Source organism: Salvelinus alpinus, chromosome 5 (genome assembly GCF_045679555.1).
Source record: "Salvelinus alpinus chromosome 5, SLU_Salpinus.1, whole genome shotgun sequence".
Lineage (NCBI taxonomy): Eukaryota > Metazoa > Chordata > Actinopteri > Salmoniformes > Salmonidae > Salvelinus > Salvelinus alpinus.
Genome location: NC_092090.1, coordinates 38,845,686 through 38,867,281, shown reverse-complemented (window position 1 = coordinate 38,867,281; position 21,596 = coordinate 38,845,686). Strand labels below are relative to the sequence as shown.

Sequence of the window (21,596 nt, the reverse complement as noted above, 5' to 3'; positions counted from 1 at the left end):
TCCCAGTGCTTAGTTTGAAATCAACCCAAAGCTCTTCTCATATGCTCATTGATCTGAAATGATCGGATGGGTGCAATATGGTAATAGCTCCATTGACTCTTATGGTTGGATCGGTGGATTTTCCTCCATACATGTCTAATCCTCTCAGATCTACCAGAAGTGTCCAGGGGTATATTTCAGCCTGAAAACAGGTCTTCTATGCCTCATGAGAGCATAAGGCCTAGATTCAATCCGATCTGCGTTATAGCGCCATTGACATTTAAAGATAATTTCCGATTGAGCCGACATATACAGCGTTTACAGTGAATGCGGTCTCCACGAAAACATTGCCTTTAAAGGTGCATGGCCAAAAATGGCAGATCGGATTGAATCTAGCCCTAAGACTTTGCCATCTACATATGTATGGAACATCATGTCATGAAATATTGGAAAGTAGCAGCTATCAACAGAATTCCATTTTCTAAGATCGTGGTCTATCTTCTAGATTAGACTTTGTCATCAGTTAAAATGTGTTATTTATATATTGAATGATGAGTCTAGATCAGCCGTCTAACCTGGTTCTGTTAGTTTGATGGATTCTATGTTCATTACTGGGTCATTTCAGTGTCAGAAAACATAGACACACCACTCTCACCAGAGAGTATAGCGCACGTCTGTCCCTGCGTGCCCAGTTTCAATATGATGGATTCCGTTAAAGGGCTTTCAATATAAATTAATGACAAAAAAAGACATCTTCGAGAGAACACTTTAATATTTTACATTTAATATGTTACATAATATTCATTAATCCAAGCCAAAAGGCTCAAATCCATAATCCCACTGTTCCACAATCCCATAGTTCCATTACTGCTGTTACTTCTGGCTCTGATTGGCTGTATGAGGTAGAAGTAGCATTAACTACAGATCTAGGATCAGATCACCCTACCTCAAACCTAACTGTAACCATTTGGGGGTTAAACAAATATCTATCACTGAATTTGTAGTTAGGGGCAACCTCTTCCTCCACCTCCTATGAGGCCAGCAGAGGTTAGGAGCAGCAGGGACTTCCTCTCAGGGGATCCACCTGCACACTCCTCTTTTTCCTCAAAGACCAATCAGCATGAGTCTAGTCCCATGTAACATGTGCACCAGCACATTCTCTGGGTAGCAGGGTTAGAGGCGGAGCCTCTTGATGTCCTCACTGCGGAAATCGATGCGAAGTGCCAGAACCTGCCGGACCTCCGCTGGAGTGAGACGCCAAGTTAGAGGACCAGAGTTCGGGCCCCAGTAATCCAGGATCTCTGTTACCTAGAAACACAATAACATACACACAGTTCTGAGAGCAGGCCTGTGTATACAGAGACATGAAAGTCTACAAAGTGAGAGGGTCAGTGGTAAATAGATACAGTGCATTCGAAAAGTATTCAGACCCCTCGACTTTTGTTACGATACAGCCTTATTCTAAAATTGATTAAATTGTTTTTTTCTTCCCCTAATCAAACTACACACAATACCCCATAATGACAAAGCAAAAACAGGTATAGATTTTTTAGTAAATTTATAAAAAATTCAAAACAGAAATATTTACATGTATTCAGACCCTTAGTACTTTTTGAAGCACCTTTGGCAGGGTTACAGCCTCGAGTCTTATTAGATATGACGCTACATGCTTTGCACACCTGTATTTGGGGAGTTTCTCCCATTCTTCTCTGCAGATCCTCTCAAGCTCTATCAGGTTGGATGGGGAGTGTCGCTGCACAGCAATTTTCAGGTCTCTCCAGAGATGTTCGATTGAGTTTAAGTCCGGGCTCTGGCTGGGCCACTCAAGGACATCCTGAGCGCTCTGGAGCAGGTTTTTATCAAGGATCTCTCTGTACTTTGCTTCGTTCATCTTTCCCTCGATCCTGACTAGTTTCCCAGTCCCTGCCGCTGAAAAACATTCCCACAGCATGATGCCGCCACCACCATGCTTCACCGTAGGGATGGTGCAAGGTTTCCTCCAGACGTGACGCTTGGCATTCAGGCCAAAGATTTAAAGCTTGGTTTCATCAGACCAGAGAATCTTGTTTCTCATGGCCTGAGAGTCCTTTAGGTGCCTTTTGGCAAACTCCAAGCGGGCTGCCACATGCCTTTTACTGAGGAATGGCTTCCGTCTCGTCACTCTACCATAAAGGCCTGATTGGTGAAGTCCTGCAGAGATGGTTTTGCTTCTGGAAGGTTCTCCCATCTCCACAGAGGAACTCTGGAGTTCTGTCAGCGTGACCATCGGGTTCTTGGTCACCTCCATGACCAAGGCCCTTATCCACCGATTGCACAGTCGGCCGGAAGGCCAGCTCTAGGAAGAGACTTGGTGGCACCAAACTTCTTCCAATTAAGAATGATGGAGGCCACTGTGTTTTTGGGAACCTTCAATGCTGCAGACATTTTTGGTACCCTTCCCCAGATCTGTGCCTCGACACAATCCTGTCTCGGAGCTCTACGGACAATTCCTTCAACCTCATGGCTTGGTTTAGACAGGTGTGTGACTTTCCATATAATGTCCAATCAATTGAATTTACCACAGGTGGACGCCAATCAAGTTGTAGAAACATCAAGGATGATCAATGGAAACAGGATGCACCTGAGCTCAATTTCGAGTCTCATAGCAAAGGGTCTGAATACTTGTGTAAATAAGGTATCTGTTGTTTATTCTTAATAAATTTGCAAACATTTCTAAAAACCTGTTTTCGCTTCGTCATTATGGGGTATCGTGTGTAGATTAATAAGGAAAATTAAAAAAAAATCTATTTTAGAATAAGGCTATAACGTAACAAAATGTGGAAAAAGTAAAGGGGTCTGAATACTTTCCGAATGCACTGTATGTGACCCCATCTATGTGATTGTCTGTGGGTTGAGAAATGTGTGTGTGTGTGTATACTGCAGATTACCCGCTCCAGGTTGAGGATGGTGGCCATCTGAGTGAGCCGAGCAAACTTGTCCCTAATAGTCCAGGTGGTGACAGTAGTGAGGTAGGCCACCAGAGAACGCAGCTCCTTATCAAACTGAAGCCCTCCCAGCTAAGGGACAGGTGCAATAAGGGGTTCAAATCAAGAGCATGAAACAGAAAAAAGGTATCCAGACCAGCAATTAAATATTTAAACAAAGACCACATCAAAAAGGATCAAACAGAGAACATCCCAGAAAAAGAAAGAGGACTGCAATAAAATGCTTTAGTATCCTTGCACTAAATTACAGCACACACACCGCCTAAAGAGGCAGATGCCAAGGGGAAAGAAGCTTAATCTACCATCCTTCTGGAATCATAAATAAAACATTAAAAGAGGGCCTCTTATCATTACGTCACAGATGTGCATGCGGTAGGTGTGATGCCACCCTGTGGCCAGGCCTGGGATATCTCACCCTGCTGAAGGTGCACTTCAGGACGGTCTTCTCCATCTCCATGGAGACCAAACTGGTCATGAGGCTAGTCAGTGTGTCGTAGATAACTGAAGAGAGCCCCGCCTGAGAGAACAAGAGAGAGATTATAGAGAGAGGGGGAGAAGAGAAAGAGTTTGTAAAATGCTAATGTGGGAGATGTATTCCTGAGGCTAAGCAAAAGTATGGTTACCTTGAACTCTGCCATGAGCTGCTCGAGGTTGACGATGAGCTGCTGGACCCAGGGGTCGTTGGCCTCGTACTCATTAAACTCCTCCTGCACAAAAAAAACATTAGTCACACACTGGGGGGGAAGGGTGTGGCCTAGTGTGTGTGTTCGTACCTCCTCTATGTTGTGTGAGATGGACAGGAAGCTGCTGATCCACGGTTTGACCTGAGGCTTGATGGCTGTGGTGTTCAGCTCTGTCAGGCCCTCCTGAGGGTCACAACTGAGTTAGTTCTACTCCATACAGATTAGACACACTGGTGACGTTTTGTAGTTGTATATTGTCTATGCATGTAAATTGGTACACAATTCAGTTTATCACTGTGACTTACAAATAAATGTTGCTGCTAGTACTACTACTTTTACTAGTATTTCTTGCACAATGAAGTCAAAGACCCCCTTAACACAACTGCACAGAGACAGATCATGTGTCTCTCTGATCTGAGTATATTTCTGCGTCCTCCAACCTGCAAGAGATCCTTGAACTTGCTGGACGTGTTGACGAGGTCTGACAGACAGCTGTCAATCTTAGCTTGCTCTCCTGATCCCGCCCCCTGAGTGAACAACTTGGAGCAATCACTCTGAGAAAGAGAGAGAGGGGAAAACGTCATTATCTGTGGTATACTACACATAGTGTGTCTTATTGAAATGTTACTCTTTAGAAAACTAAAGAGATGATATAAGCAGTAAGCTAACTCACCTCCAGGTTCCTCTTCAGAGTGGTGATGTTCTCACTACACACCTCCACGTTATTCAGAGTCACCTGGGATAGAAAGAAAGACGGGTGTGAGTGAATGTATGTGTCTGTTGTCTGTTCCGTGTTTATCATCAAGAATGCTGCCTTAGTGTGCTCTCTGTGACCAGTTGTGTTTTAGACTGTGTGTGTTTCTTACCAGGAACGATGCCTTGGCATGTTCCGTGCATTCAATGTTCAGTTTGGCGGTAAGTGTTTGTGTGTGTCGGTCAGTGTTTGTGTGTGTACACAAGTCCCTCACCAGGAAGGCAGCCTTGGCGACCTCTGCGCTGTCAATGCCCAGGTTGTTGAACTTGCCCTGCTGCAGGCTGCTCTGCATCAGACTCACTGCACTGCTCACCCCACGCTGGATGTCCTGCAGCGTGGTCGCAGGGAAGCCCTGCCCCAGCTTATTATACAACACCTCCCTGAGAGAGACAGAGAGAAAGGGGGGGGGGGGGTGAGAGAGAAGCATGGGTTGGTGGAAGACGGAGAGAAAAAGGAGGGTGTGAGAGCTGGAAGGAGATTCAAATGTGTGTTCAAATGATTGATTGAGTGTGTGTCTAACTACTGTCTACCTGAAGTCAGACTCTAGCACTGAGGTTGAGTGGTTGATCATGGCACACAGACAGTCAATGCTGGAGCTGGACAGAGCTCTGCTGATGCACTTCTTCACAATGTAGAAACAGTCATCCACCATGCTGGACGTCAGCTGACCCTTCTCATATGTATCCATAGCTACAGCCTAAGAAGAGAGGGGCAAAGGGAATTAATATAATTATTATTACTATTATGTGTTTACATATGTATACTGTGTATCAAGGGTATTCAAATACGGGTTTGAGGACGACGACAGCATTGCTGGTTTTCATTATTTTCCTTCTAATGAGGGGCTGATTCAGGGATAAAATGGAACCCCCTGCTGTATAGTTAGAAGTGGTGGCTAACCTTGCTGACTGTCTCCCTCATGTAGTACTCCTCCATTGGAATGTAGTAGCCAATCAGCTCCTGCATGAGCTGGCCCAGCATGCAGTGTTTCAGCAGTTTCTCCACATTATGCTTGTGCTCTGTAGCAAGAAACAAAGACAACAAAACTTACTAACACAGTCAACAACGCGTGTACAGGGTTTTATAAGTGTGTGTGTGTGTTGGGTGTCTTACCTTGGACGATGCCATGTGTTGCCGTAGCATCCCCAACCTCGAAGTCGGCCATCGTGCGACGGCGCAGAAATCTTAAGTAAAGCTCCGACCTGGCATTCATTAGAGTGACTTCCAGTAATACAGGATCCAGTTCCCTACACACACACACACACAGGTGAAACACATCATAAATACGCATAGTACACATGCATTGTCCTCCACACAAACAGATGACATTGAGTAATGCTGTTGAAATAAAGTAGGCTGAACTGTCACACTGACCTGGGTTCAATCCTCTCAGTGGGCACACTCTTCATCATGCTGCTCTGGACGATCTGAAACTGCAAGCAGAGACATTCAATTTAATAACACTTTCTTAATATAGTCTGTAATTTAAAGATCTAATTAATTGAATGCAATTGACACACAGACCTTGTTGTGGTAGTCTCTCTGTTGGATGAACTTGTCAACTACTTTCTGGGCCTGTCGGTCACACTCCTGCTGCAGGTGAGTGATGAGAGTATACAGGTAGCCTGGACCGTAGTACGTCTCTACGATGGGCTGGTGGGTCTCCACAACACGAGCTATGCCTGAAACACACACTAAATATTTTCCACCAATTCTATTTTCCTATACACACACACAAACCAACACGTTTACAGACATGTCTAAAAAGACACCATCATTATGGTCAGTCTCTCACCCTCCAGCAGCAGAGTCAGGGTGTCAGCAAAGACCAGAGCAGCTCTCCTCTCTCCCAGCTCTCCTCCCACAGCCAAGAGCAGGTTCTCATCTGCTTTAGAGGCCAGCTGAGAGAGAGAAAAAGACAACCGTGAAGATAAACAAATGCACAAGCATTAACGCTCACACACACTATTGCATGGACAACCCCACTCACTTGGCTGCAGAGGTACTGGCCAAAGCGAGCCAGGCCTTGCTCGTGGAGGCCAAGCAGAGGGAAGATTTTAAAGAATCTTTCCACCTGCGCCAGATCACCCCTGGTAACAGCCTCATCCAGTCTCTCCGCAACCAGGACTTTCAATCGCTGCTCTGCCTCTTGAAGCATGGCCAGGCTAGCGTCCACAGCACTGCCTGAGCAGAAAATAGTATCAAAGACAGCACAGAACACGTTAGAAGGGACTGTGACAAAAACTGAAAGCAATGCAGATCTTACTTTCTGCACATTACCTGATGAGCTTCCCTGATTTCCAATGCATTTCAGTAACTGTGATCCAAATTCAAAAATGTTTTACACCTTTCCCATATTAAAGTCATTTGACATTTTTTTATTACCCTTATGAACATAGAAACTTGGATATGTGCTAGAATGGTTAAAAAGGCCATCAAATAAAAAATCCCACATCGGTGCATCCCTACAAAATATTAACGTCTAAAACCAGATAGAAAGTATGTAGAAATGATAATGGACCTTCCTATTTTTAAATAACTAATAATCATTTATTTTGACAAAACAAAAATCGATCCCAAAACAACTGCGGCCCTCGGTTGAATTTAGAAATCCCAATGCGGCCCTCGATACAAAATGATTACCCACCCCTGCGCTATCAGGAAGTGTGATGTGAGTAGGGTTTCAAAATTATAGGAACTTTCAATAAATTCCCTGATTTTCCAGAAATCCTGTTTGGAGGATTCCGGATTTTCAGCTCATTCCAACCAGGTTTCCTGGAAAACTAGGGAAATTATTGAAAGTTCCCGGAATTTTACAACCCTAGTTGTGAGTTGTGGTGGAACATAGGGGCACCCTTACTCTCTTCTCCCTGGCGACTTAGCTCAATGACTGATTGGTCAAGAGAAAGGTAGCGGTGGATGTGTGCGGCAGCCTGTTCGTAGTCCTCATTGTGTAGCGCCGTCTGAACGCCGTCTGTGCAGAACTTCAGGTCCAGGATGTCATCAGCCCGCTGGATAACCTTATAAAGCCGGGTCTGTGAACACACATACAAACAGCGCGTCATTACATCACTCATTGGAGCTGATAGGAACATAATTTTATATCCTAATCCCTCTCTTAACTATGTCTACACACATACAGTAAGTGTGTGATTAGCTTGGTTTCGATGCGAATGTTCAGAAATCTGCATTAAGAAGATATATGCATTTTCCCACCAGTGGGAAACGGACGTATTGCGGATAAAACTCAGTGCGTGATGATGTAGTACTGTCGTGGCTGAATCAGATTTAGCTAGGCAACATAGATAAGATGTTATTTTCATCATATGCTTGTGAGATACTTGTCATTAGAATAGGGCCAGAGAGGGGAGAGGTCAGGATTGTCTTCATAAGTCAATGTATCTGTTAAACCATGTGGTGCTAGGTAGAATATCAGAAGGGGAGGAGGACAGAATGGAACGTTGTTTTCTTATGGGAACGTTGTTTTCTTATGGGAACGTGTCTGTAACTATTCCTAAACCATGTGACGGGATGGAGTTATTAATTGGGGAACCAGTTAGTTATCTCATACAATGTCTGTACGCCAGTCACTCCCTACTTTTTTCCATAGGGGGAAGGAGTTTGGCAGTGTTTGGAACCATTGTATTTCCCCTCTGAGGTTGCCCTTATCTTAACCTAGTATTTGACCTAAGAGGCTCACTGTCTGATTTTGAGTTTGTCCAGGTTTGGGAGTATCTAGAAATGACAATTGATATATACCATTGGATGAGGTAATGGTTGGTAGACAGTGAAGTACCAAGCATGAGATTGAAACCTTGTCTTGGGAGATCAAACTGAACGATGATTTATAGCTGATGCTGTCTAGCGATAGGATACTCCTCTTTCGGGTAAAGGATTTTTTGTAAGTTGAGAGGGGTGTATCTTGGCTATAAATGAAACTAAGAATTGTTTTGTAAGCACTCTCAGAGAATTCATTTATAGACACTGAATTGATCTGAGAGTCAAAAAAGGGCTTTGGTGAAGCTTGTATATATATTAAAAATGTACTGTATAATATAACTCTGACTTGTGTGTGGTTGGCTCTCTCTCTCTTTATTGAGTAATACAGGAAATTACCACGACAGTACACACAAAATGTACATTTTCGCTTAAGTTGTCATGTACTGAATAAAAAATAATAATTGATAGTGTCGTGGCAATTTCCTGTATTACCAAATGAGGAGAGTTACAAACCACACACCAGTCAGTTTTACTTAAACTTCATCTTTAATAATATGAGCTTTACAATAGCCCTTTGACTCTCAGATCAATTCAGTGTCTATAATGAATTCTGAGAGTCCCTACAGTAGAATACAAAGATCTTTTATAGCCAAGATACACCCCTCTCAACTTACATGACGAACCACAGATCTTAGGAACTCGTCACAAAGGGCCTTTTACTTGAGAAAGGAGTATCGCTTAGCCAGATTGCATTCGCTATAAATTTTCGCTCAGTTTGGTCTCTAAAACGAGGTTCTAATCTCGTTCCTGGTACTTCATAGTACCAAAACATTACCTCATCCAAGGCATAACTCAATTGTCAACACTATATACTCCCATCTCAAGTAAACCCCGTCTTCTTCCCACTCCTGGACAAGCTCACTGAGGGGAGTGACTTGCGCACAGACATTGTGGAGTCAAGTAATTGGTTCCCCCTTAATCACGCCATCCCTTCACATGGTTTAACAGATACATTCACATATGAAGACAATGTTCCATCCTGTCCTCTTCCCTTTCTGATATTCTGCATAGCACCAGGGACATGTGAAAGACAAACCTGACCTCTCCCCTCTCTGGGCCCCAAGTGACTGAGCCTTGTTTGAGAATGGAAAAGTGCAACTGCCAACACTATAGTCCAAATGGATACATTCTAATAAAAAGTATATCACATAAGAATATTATGCAGATATGACATCTTAATTACTTATGTTACCCAACTAATTCTGATTCATCCACCACGAAAGTTCAATGGGTTTCCATCGCATTTCCAACTAGTTTTGTCACAAAAACTGTTGCGTTAAATAGCAAATGTGTCTGCTCTGGTCTTGGCACGTGCTCTCTAGCCAACAGTTTGTAGACACATCTAGGCTAGTCTACATTATGAGATTATTTTGGATAAGAGCGAGAATATTTGTATTTGTCAAATAGCAGTTAAGCATCGATCATCATGTCACCAGAATAAGACCCTCAATATTTATTGGGAAGGAGTATCAAGCTCATCACCATCACCCTGTGAAGTTCATCATAACTTATTTCCACACACCATATCATGACTCTAAGTTTACCTCGATATGATGGTCACCACTACCAACAAACACCCCATAATATCTGGCCCTCTGCCCTCCCTAAATCGTGGCATTGAACGGTTCAGCAGACTTTTAGCCTTCAATAACTGGCTACGAGACTACTGCAGCTCTGTGGGTGTAACATTTGACCATTTTTATACCTTCTGGAAACAAAGCCCTTTTTATAAGGAGGATGGGACCCAGCCAAATAGTTTGGGTTCCTGGATCCTTTCACAGCATTACAATGACCCAAAGCATTACAAAGACAATGACTTATCAATGAACCAAAGCCCAGCTCAGTTAATCCCTACCATTGTGTCAATGAGTTGTCAAAATTCTTCAGCAAATTAACATTATCCCAGGGACGTTGGAAGACACAATGTAGGTAACCTAATTTATTTCCCTCTTACTGCTTCTGCTGATTCCACAACTATTGTATGCAGTAATCATGTGCCTATGAACCAGAGTTTTACTGTTACCTACTGAGCCGGTGTGCCCTAGTAGGAAGTCCACTGTGTGCAGCTCACCCTGCACTAACATAAATAACATGAGCATTTATACTTCTGCTAAGCTTACCAGTAATGCAATGAAAACAATCAAGCATCCCAGAAAAGTGCTAAAAATGGCCCACGTTAACATATGTAGCTTAAGAAACAAGGTTTATGAAATTGTCAGGGGTTCACCTTGGGGTCATGATAGGGGCTGTACCAAATGTTTGATGTATTATAATAATTGATTATGCTTATGTTGTATTAATAGAAGGGGAGGGGTTATAAGACCCCTCCCCCTTACATTTATGAGGTCCTAGACAACAGATTAACAATATATATATATATATATATATACATACACACACTGCTCAAAAAAATAAAGGGAACACTTAAACAACACAATGTAACTCCAAGTCAATCACACTTCTGTGAAATCAAACTGTCCACTTAGGAAGCAACACTGATTGACAATAAATTTCACATGCTGTTGTGCAAATGGAATAGACAAAAGGTGGAAATTATAGGCAATTAGCAAGACACCCCCAATAAAGGAGTGGTTCTGCAGGTGGTGACCACAGACCACTTCTCAGTTCCTATGCTTCCTGGCTGATGTTTTGGTCACTTTTGAATGCTGGCGGTGCTTTCACTCTAGTGGTAGCATGAGACGGAGTCTACAACCCACACAAGTGGCTCAGGTAGTGCAGCTCATCCAGGAAGGCACATCAATGCGAGCTGTGGCAAGAAGGTTTGCTGTGTCTGTCAGCGTAGTGTCCAGAGCATGGAGGCGCTACCAGGAGACAAGCCAGTACATCAGGAGACGTGGATGAGGCCGTAGGAGGGCAACAACCCAGCAGCAGGACCGCTACCTCCGCCTTTGTGCAAGGAGGAGCACTGCCAGAGCCCTGCAAAATGACCTCCAGCAGGACACAAATGTGCATGTGTCAGCATATGGTCTCACAAGGGGTCTGAGGATCTCATCTCATTAGAAAGGTTTAATATTGTTCCAGTCTTTACTAAATCTCTGCCTCTTATAAAGAAACTGTCTGAGAAATGTGTGACTGAGACAGAACTCTGCAGGTGAGTGTAAGAGATAAGAGACTAGTCAGACATTCCACTATAAATCAACTTGGGTAGTGGACATTTACTGCTATTTTAGATAACACTAAAACTATTGTTTATATAGCTGTGTTTGGTGTCATGAGTAGAAGATAATGACATAGGCAGTGACATCACTAAGATATATGACTGTAGGAATAATAAAACAACTCGGACCCTTTTCTATTTTGCAGAACTTACTCGGAAACATGCGTGCTATGTTCCCGTTGTCAACTTCTGTCTGCAATTGCATTAATAAAAGGTTTCTGAATGATTTAATTAAAGATATTGTCAGAATGCTAATTTCACCAATGAGCCAATGATTGACAAGGAACAAGGAACGAACCCCAACATTTGGCGAGCTAGCCAGGAGTGAGTGTCCAACCCGGTTGGAGGAGTTTACACACCATGGTGCCAGAGATCCAACTTAAACAAGGTAAGCAGACACCTGTTTAATCTAAGTCTGTAATTAATTGGCATTCACTGGTGTGGTTTCCCTCTAACAAGTAAGTGGCACCTCACTCACTCTAAAATATAGACATACACTTTGAATATGACATAGCCGGATTTTAGATTGGAGAAATTACATTACGGGCTCTTGGTGAAATGCATGTCGTCAATATAGGATAAATGAAATGAATGATTGAGGATTTTTATTTTATTTGTTAGAGGTAATTCAGCGACAATTACCCATTACTAGTTCTTTTATTTTGCAGAGGTGGCTTGACGAGGCTGTCTGAGGCTACCCTATCCTACGAGGGTGGCCGGTTTTGTTTGATTGAGAGTTAAATTATCTATTTTTATTTCAGGTTGTAATGCGGGCGACCATTACTGAATACTAGTTATTTTTTATTTTGAAGAGGTACCCAGTGAATGAGTTGAGTTGGTTATGAAGTGGTAATTTTGTGTGAAATTTACCAAGTGAATGAATTGAGTTGTTTATGAATAGTGCATTGTGTGTTTCATTGTTTGTTTGTCTGTGGATTACGGCAGGGTTTATTGGGTAATGGCCCAATGGTGGAATAAAAAGTTAGGAGTAGGAGAGAAGTTATTTGAATAAAAGGTTGAATGTATTTGTTAGTGACACTTTCCTACCATAGGACAGTATTGGAAATGTACAACCCTTAGTATACCAGTAAAAGTATTACAGGGAAGTTCTGTAAAGATTTTCATAGAAAGTTACTTTGTGATTCTATCCCCACCAGGGGGCACTGGTGTATAACATCTTACTGTTACTCTACAGTCTACACCCTTTAGATATAATATTAGGAATTGAAGTCTAGCATGTGGTTGTCTCTGTGAGGCCCGTGTGTGAAATATATTTGAGTTTAGAAGAACCATTTACTATAGCCTGGAGTATGTGAGAGTAGAATTAGGATTTCAGTATCACCCACTGTTGTTTAACACACACTGAAAGTAGATAGAGAGGAATTTATATAGGCATATTCATACATATTACACCCACTTTAGGATAACCCTATAGAAATTGGAAAACACATTACACGCAGACTATCTAAATAAAAAGCAGGAGCACCATGGTACATTCAAACCAGAATGCGGAGATAGGAGCAATGAAGCCTGTCACACCTGTTGAATATATGCAAAATAAGTTTCCTGCTGTGGAATTTACAGACACTTTTAAGAAATGGCATGTATGGACAGAGATGGCAGGAGAAAATAGATGTTCAATGGCTGGTTCATTCAACAAAACTAGGTTGGATTTAGTCAAGGAGATAATTCAGACAGGAAGAATGGACAAGGAGAAGGGGATGAAGAGAAGTGCCATTGTATCAGAAACTGCAATGGGAATGATGATGCTGGAAGGACAGATCTTCATGAATAAGGCTACCATGACCAAACTAAAGCTGGAGAAAACAATAGAGTGCAGAAAGAAAGAGAAGTATCAGGACAGAGGCAGAACAGGAGTACTCCCCACCGCCGTATGAGAATCAACCCAGAGGACCCCTGGGTGACTATACACAGATCTACCCTCTCATACATTTACATTTACATTACATTTAAGTCATTTAGCAGACGCTCTTATCCAGAGCGACTTACAAGTTGGTGCATTCACCTTATGATGTCCAGTGGAACAACCACTTTACAATAGTGCATACCACTGACAGAAGAAAATGGAGAAGCAACCACAATTATCCTCAAGGGAACTCTGAAGGAGGTGGATGACACAACAGCAGCAATAAGCGACATGAGAACAATAGAATTGAATGAAAAAAAAACAAAAAAACAAGGCACAGTTCCTGGAGGGAGTTTTCCCTCGCCACCACAACTCACTCCACAAAAAGGAACAGACTGGAAGACCCTAGACATCTGCTCAAGTTGTTTCTACAGGCTCACCACAACCACAGCCTGCAGCTCCCCCACAGTCACGTCAGTCACACCCGTGAACCTGGTGCCTGCAGGGTATGTGCTTTTCACCACTCAGCATTATGGTGACCCACAAACATGGACTGGAAGAGGAGGTGGGCCCGCCAGAGCCCTTCGTGAATGGAACAACACTCAATGCTGGACCTGTGGGCAGTTGGGGCACGTGAGTTCACAGTGTGGGGGAAAGGAAAGAGGTTACAACAGGGGCAGAGGAAATGTTGGGCCTGACAGAGGAAGAGGAAACTTTGCTAATGACAGAGGACAGCCATGGCCAATGAGAAATTATAACACCAACAGTTCTTATTTCCTTCAGAATCAACAATAAAGGCGCCCGACTCCCCTGCTACAGTCTCCTCAGTATGAATTCAATGATGGAAGAGACGAGCCAATGGTTACTCTAAATGCAAATTAATCCAAGAACAACTGCAAAGGACCTTGTGAAGATGCTGGAGGAAACAGATACGAAAGTATCTATATCCACAGTAAAACAAGTCCTATATCGACATAACCTGAAAGGCCACTCCATAAGGATAAGCCACTGCTCCAAAACTGCCATAAAAAAGCCAGACTACGGTTTGCAACTGCACATGGGGACAAAGATCGTACTTTTTGGAGTAATGTCTTCTGGTCTGATGAAACAAAAATAGAACTGTTTGGCCAAAATGACCATCGTTATGTTTGAAGGAAAAAGGGGAGGCTTGCAAGCCGAAGAACACCATCTGAACCGTGAAGCACGGGGATGACAGCTTCATGTTATGGGTGTGCTTTGCTGCAGGAGGGACTGGTGCACTTCACAAAATAGATGGCATCATGAGGCAGGAAAATTATGTGGATATATTGAAGCAACATCTCAAGACATTAGTCAGGAAGTTAAAGCATGGTCGAAAATGGGTCTTCGAAATGGACAATGACCCCAAGCATACCTACAAAGTTGTGGCAAAATGGCTTAAGGACAACAACGTCAAGGTATTGGAGTGGCCATCACAAAGCCCTGACCTCAATCCTATAGAAAATTTGTGGGCAGAACTGAAAAAGCGTGTGCGAGTAAGGAGGCCTACAAACCTGACTCAATTACACCGGCTCTGTCAGGAGGAATGGGCCAAAATTCACCCATTTGTGGGAAGCTTGTGGAAGGCTACCCGAAACATTTGACCCAAGTTAAACAATTTAAAGGCAATGCTACCAAATACTAATTGAGTGCATGTAAACTTCTGACCCACTGGGAATGTGATGAAAGAAATAAATGCTGAAATTATTAATTCTCTCTATTATTATTCTGACATTTCACATTCTTAAAATAAAGTGGTGATCCTAACTGACCTAAGACAGGGGATTTTTACTAGGATTAAATGTCAGGAGTTGTGAAAAACTGAGTTTAAATCTATTTGGCTAAGGTGTATGTAAACTTCCGACTTCAACTGTAGATCAAAGCACAGGGAAGAAACATGTAGGATTTGCTGTAGTAGATGTGGAAGGTGATATTGAGGTTATTCAGCCGCTACCAGACCATTTATCAGCGCAACAGGGAGATTTATTAGCTCTGACCACAGCTTGTGAATTGGGGGAAGGGAAGGCCTTTACTGTCTACTCAGACTCAGCATATGCTATTGGGGTTTGTTGGTCATGGTGTGGGATTTGAAGAGCAAGAGAGTTTATTAATACCACAGACACACCTATTAAAAACAGACCTTTTGTTGAACAGTTGATTGAAGCTATGTAAAAGCCTAACACATTGGCTATTGTTAAGGTTGAGGCACACACGGGTTGGTGTGATTATGCCAGAATTGGTAACAGCATAGCTGATGAGGCGGCCAAATTGGCTGTTTCCCTTTGTCACACACATGCATTATACCTTTAATTGTTTTTGTTATCTGAAACTATGGATCTTGAGAAACAGCAGCAGGCAGATTTTCTCAAATCACCAAGTGTGGAGGGAGAGAGGGTGTTCGCTCTGTCCTAGGTCTAGCTTATGGCTACATCTTTTGTCTGGCATGCCCTGTTTACCATCAACCATGATCTTTAATATTTGCCGATTGGCTCATGGAGTGAGCCATTCATCAAAGGGGAATATTTAGTAGGAGGTGAAGATTTCAGCCCAATGGTTTTGCCAAAATTTGAATCAGCACGTAAAACAGTTCATTTATCGTTGCACGACATGTTTGTTATATAACATAGACAAGGGAACTCCACTGCAACCAGGGAAGTTCCCCACTCCAAAAGGACATTTTGTCCACCTAGCTATGGATTTCATAGACATGATCGAGCAAAAAGAAAGAAAGAGATACTGCCTGGTGATAATTGACAGGTTTACCAGGTGGGTGGAACCATCCCACCACCAACTGCATTGCGTGAACAGTTACAAAATTGCTAGTTAGGGAAATTATACTCGGGTTCGGAGTGCCTGAGGTTTGTTTGCAGACAATGGGACCCATCTTATAGGAGATGTGGTTGCCCAAATGGCCAAAATGATGCGTGTTGACCAGAAGTTTGTGTCCATCTACCAACCGCGGAGTAACGGGAGTTACTGAGAGGTCTGGACCCTGAAAGGCTCCCTTGCCAAACTATGCCATTCCACAGGAATAACATGGGTAGAGGGATTACATCTTGTCCTCATGAAAACGCGCAGCAGCCTTAACAAAGGTATTGGGTGTACACCTTATGAAATGTTAACAAGACGACCAATGAACACCCCAGGGGGAGACCTATGACTGACCGACAGATAGACATCAAATCAAATGTATTTATATAGCCCTTCTTACATCAGCTGATATCTCGAAGTGCTGTACAGAAACCCAGCCTAAAACCCCAAACAGCAAGCAATGCAGGTGTAGAAGCACGGTGGCTAGGAAAAACTCCCTAGAAAGGCCAAAACCTAGGAAGAAACCTGGAGAGGAACCAGGCTATGAGGGGTGGCCAGTCCTCTTCTGGCTGTGCCGGGTGGAGATTATAACAGAACATGGCCAAGACATAACCGAGACACAGTGTGACCATCTTGAGGACATGAAGGAACTAACTTCTGTGGTAAGTTTTCTCCACTCTCACACTAGGAAAGCAGCAGAACCAATCCCAGGTGAAGACCCTGATGAGCTACCCAGAAACGTTGGAGACTTGGTGAAACTCAGGGTCCACAAGCGAAAATGGAACGAACCTCGATGGATGGGTCTGTTCCAGGTAACCATGGTAATACCAACAGCCCTGCGGGTAGCGGAGAGGTCCGACTGGCATCATCTCTCCCACTGCAAGCATCTCCCAGAGTGGAAGCCATGGATGAGCGACTGCAGGGAGGGAGAGCAGGGCCCCGAGTACATCTGAAGGAGGAAGAAGGTCCGAACCAAAGGACCGAAGAACCAACAGAGGGTTCAGCCACAGAACCTGAAGAGTCATCAGATGTCGAGGACACCATCATACATACATACACACTGTGGTTGTGAAACAAGAAAATCGCAACAATGGAAACACACACGCAGGGTAATTATTGCTTTCCAAATCCTACTCGTTCCCTTTGTGGACAGGGATGTGGAGAATAATAAATGGGTGAAAGCAGTGACAGACATAGGATTACAGGGGAAGGGGAACACATCTGGCACACGGGTAATGATTTTCCAGAAACCCACCTCCACAGCCTTACTGTGGGGAACCAATTGGAAAGAATGATTTTGGATGTGGATTACTCCATTTTATGCAAAGGAACCATACCAGGGTTCGACAAAGAAACAGCAATTATACTACTCTGATGTTGGTCACTAAGGGAAAGAAAGCAGCATGGGAAGGTGGATTATCCAATAAGACAAAAGGTAATAGTTCAGATGCAGCTAAAGAATTTAAGGAGGGTGGGCCAATTGAGACTAAATGGCCAAGGTGGAAGAAGGTTCCTAGTGTACAACCAGGTAACAATTCCCAGCTGAGTAAATGCATAGGACCTCCAAAAGTACAATGGGGAGAGTATCTGACTGGTAGTGTAAAGCCCCTAAATGATAAAGGAGATGTTGTGTTGACAGGAGTAAAACCCACAATAACTCCCCCTGTTTGTATCTGCAACTCAGGGAATGTGGATGTAGGAAACACCACTAATTGCCTGTCTTACACAGGCCTAAAAACAGATACCAGTAGTTTTGGTGTAACTGGATGGGCAACAATTGATAACTAGGGTAAATATGTCAAACATAGGCAAAGGCATGGAGACACCTCCGGATCATCTCTGGATCTGTGGGGGTAATAGCTACATTTTCCTCCCCATGGGATGGAAAGGGTGTTATTATCTGGGGAAAACTGAACTGACAGTAGCAACATTACTTGCTTCTGAGTTGCTGAACAGTTCTTTGCAAATTAGTTTCAGATCGAATGGCAGAGCTAAAAGAGCAGTCGCTCAAAATAATGAAGCTTATGGACATGTGCTGTCCATAAGATGATGGCAGCCCTAGTAATCTTTCCAGGTGCAGGAGTTGTAGTAAAGGGTAAGGGGATTAACAATGTGACATACTCCATGCAGGCCCTTACTAATTTCATAGTACACAGGGTTTTACTCAGTTGTCACTAAATGTGCAGAATTTGAAGGCAGTAGTGACCAGAGACGAAATGGCACATATTGGCTAAAGACAGGCGATGAGATAGGCGATGAGGATGCTCAAATAGCTGACCAATCAGCTGTTACCAACCCTCAGTAAACTTTTGGGAAAAAATGGTGTTTGACCAGATACAATACTATTTTCCAGTAAACAAATTGACAACAGACGTTCAGGACGCTTATAGGGAAGGACATTCAACAAGCACAGCACTTACACAAATGACTGATGATTGGCTGAGAGAAATTGATAATACAAATATTGTGGGGGGCTGTTTTATACTTCAGTGCGGCTTTTGACATTATCGACTCTTAATTATCGACTCTTAATTATCGACTCTTAATGATCGGCTATGAAAAGCCAACTGAAAATTATTCATGATTATTATTTGACCATGCTTGTCATTTATGAACAATTTGAACATCTTGGCATAGTTCTGTTATAATCTCCACCCGGCACAGCCAGAAGAGGACTGGCCACCCCTCATAGCCTGGTCCTCTCTAGGTTTCTTCCTAGGTTTTGGCCTTTCTAGGGAGTTTTTCCTAGCCACCGTGCTTCTACACCTGCATTGCTTGCTGTTTGGGGTTTTAGGCTGGGTTTCTGTACAGCACTTCGAGATATTAGCTGATGTACGAAGGGCTATATAAAATAAACTTGATTTGATTTGATCGATCATAGTCTGCTGGAAAAACGTATGCGTTATGGCTTTACACCCTCTGGTATACTGTGGATAAAGAGTTACCGGTCTAACAGAACACATAGGGTGTTCTTTAATGGAAGCCTCTCCAACATAATCCAGGTAGAATCAGGAATCAGGGCAGCTGTCTAGACCCCTTACTTTTTTCAACCTTTACTAACGACATGCCAGTGGCTTTGAGTAAAGCCAGTGTATCTATGTATGCGGATGACTCAACACTATACACGTCAGCTACTACAGCAACTGAAATGACTGCAACCCTTAAAGAGCTGCAGTTAGTTTCAGAATGGGTGGCAAGGAATAAGTTAGTGCTAAATATTTCAAAAACTAAAAGCATTGTATTTGGGACAAATCATTCACTAAACCTCAACTAAATCTTGTAATGAATAATGTGGAAATTGAGCAAGTTGAGGTGACTAAACTGCTTGGAGTAACCCTGGATTCTAAACTGTCATGGTCAAAACATATTTGATACAACAGTAGCTAAGATGGGGAGAAGTCTATCCATAATAAAGCTCTTCTCTGCCTTCTTAACAGCACTATCAATAAGGCAGGTCCTACAGGACCTAGTTTTGTCGCACCTGGACTACTGTTCAGTCATGTGGTCAGGTGCACAAAGAGGGATTTAGGAAAATTGCAATTGGGTCAGAACAGGATAGCACGGCTGGCCCTTGCATGTACACAGAGAGCTAACATTAAAAATATGCATGTCAATCTCTCCTGGCTCAAAGTGGAGGAGATATTGACTTCATCACTATTTGTATTTGAGAGAGGTATTGACATGTTGAATGCATCGAGCTGTCTGTTTGAACTACTGGCACACAGCTCGGACACCCTTGCATACCCCACAAGACATGGCACCAGAGGTCTCTTCACAGTCCCGAAGTCAAAAACAGACTATGGGAGGTGCACAGTACTACATAGAGCCATGACTACATGGAACTCTATTCCACATCAAGTAACTCATGCAAGCAGTACATTTTGATTTAAAAAACAAATAAAAACACACCTTATGGAACAGCGGGGACTGTGAAGAGACAGACACATGCATACACACACACGATAACATACGCACTATACACACATGTACACATGGATTTTGTGTCGTAGATGTGGTAGTAGAGAAGTGGCCTGAGGGCACACAGGCCACAGCAGCAGCTAATGGGGATCCATAATAAATACAAATAAAAATGTCAATATTTGCACATAAAGGCATTTCCCCCGCCATTTCTCACATAATTTTTTTTACAGACACAAAAAGATCCACCATGTCGAATTAACAAATTAACCATTTGCATTTTTTTAAATTGTACTGAAACTTCCTGTTTCCATTACAGCTGTCGTGATTTTTTTTATACGGTATGACTTTACTCATATAAAAACTATGGACGGAAAAGTGCTTTCTGTGAGTGAGTCTATGTGGGTGTAAATAGCATGTCTGTAGATAGTACCTTCGCCAGGTCTAGCTGGCGGACTTTGCTGCTGACATTCTCTGCCAGGCTGCAGGTGAAGGTAATCATGCCAGACAGCTGACTGGCATCTCCTCCTATCAGCTGCAGGTTGGGCCTGGGGGACAATGTGACAGGAGAATTGATATTGGATTAGACATGGTATTTATCTCAATAGTCTACAGTAGCTTTCACAACTAATCTCCTTTCCTTCATCTATAATGATCTGAAATTGTTGAAATCACAGTGGTGAATGTCTACCAGATATCGCTTTCCCCAGAGTCCATCTCTTCCACACCAGTGCAAATGAAGAAAAGAAGATAAGGAATGGAAACTTCTAGATTATTGGGATGTACTCACAGACAGTGAAACTTTTCTCTCCCTCTCTAAAGTACACACACTTACCCCATCCTTTGAAGAGCGAGCATCTTGGTGTCAATGTTCCCCTGCTGCCCAACCAACTTCTCCAGCTCAGTCTCCACCTTTTTCTGTGGTAGATGAACACACAAAGACCGTCAGTCACTCTCACCCCCCCAGGCATTATAGCTTTAATGGGTTATTCCTCTTTAATAGATAAAGGCAATGAATAATTAAGCAATAAGGCCCGAGGAGGTGTGGTATATAACCAACATACCACGGCTAAGGGCTGTTCTTAAGAACGCAGAGTGCCTGTACACAGTCCTTATCCGTGTTATTTTGGCCATATACCACGAACCCCCGAGGTCCCTTATTGCTATTATAAACTGGTTTACAACGTAATTAGAACAGTAAACAAGCATTTTTTTATCATACCCGTGGTATACGGCCAATCAGCATTCAGGGCTTGAACCACCCAATTTATGAGGCAGATAGAGTATAATGCCAAGAGAAGAATGCTTCTGGTTTAGCTAGCTATGCTAACACAGTCTAGGGGTACATCTTTGCATCCCTACAGCTGCCCGCTGGAAGAATTCTCACCTCCTCGGTGCAGAGCTGCTGGTAGACCCGCTCCAGATCATCCAGCTCCGTCAGAGCAGAGATAGCCTCCATGCTCACGGCATATACACATGCAGAATCGCATCGCTTCACTGCTATGGGGCTGCTCTCTGCCATCTTTTTCTCACATAAACAGAAAACGTGTCACTTCCGCGTTCGCTCGCGCAGTAAGTGCACGGGCACATTTCCTAGAGCCGTTAAGCGTCGCTATTTTAGCAG

At 43.1% G+C, this 21,596-nt stretch overlaps 1 protein-coding gene across 2 annotated transcripts; it reads right to left on the bottom strand.

Annotated features, from left to right (window-relative positions):
• Positions 1-733: 733 nt before the first annotated feature.
• Positions 734-21,532, bottom strand: LOC139576089 (conserved oligomeric Golgi complex subunit 4-like). Of its 2 annotated transcripts, XM_071401747.1 has the most exons (19): positions 21,360-21,532; positions 20,808-20,890; positions 20,406-20,520; positions 7,261-7,435; positions 6,391-6,584; positions 6,196-6,301; positions 5,925-6,082; positions 5,775-5,833; positions 5,514-5,647; positions 5,301-5,419; positions 4,931-5,097; positions 4,615-4,780; positions 4,320-4,382; positions 4,087-4,200; positions 3,737-3,829; positions 3,587-3,670; positions 3,379-3,480; positions 2,907-3,035; positions 734-1,287 (listed from the first exon to the last, which is right to left on the bottom strand). In XM_071401747.1, exons 1-19 carry the CDS (start codon positions 21,492-21,494, stop codon positions 1,153-1,155), a joined length of 2,331 nt encoding a protein of 776 aa, XP_071257848.1. In that variant the 5' UTR covers positions 21,495-21,532; the 3' UTR covers positions 734-1,152. The 2 variants fall into 2 exon arrangements, with proteins under 2 accessions (XP_071257848.1, XP_071257847.1); XM_071401746.1 differs by having other exon boundaries at positions 3,587-3,829.
• Between the last annotated feature and the right edge of the window lie 64 nt (positions 21,533-21,596).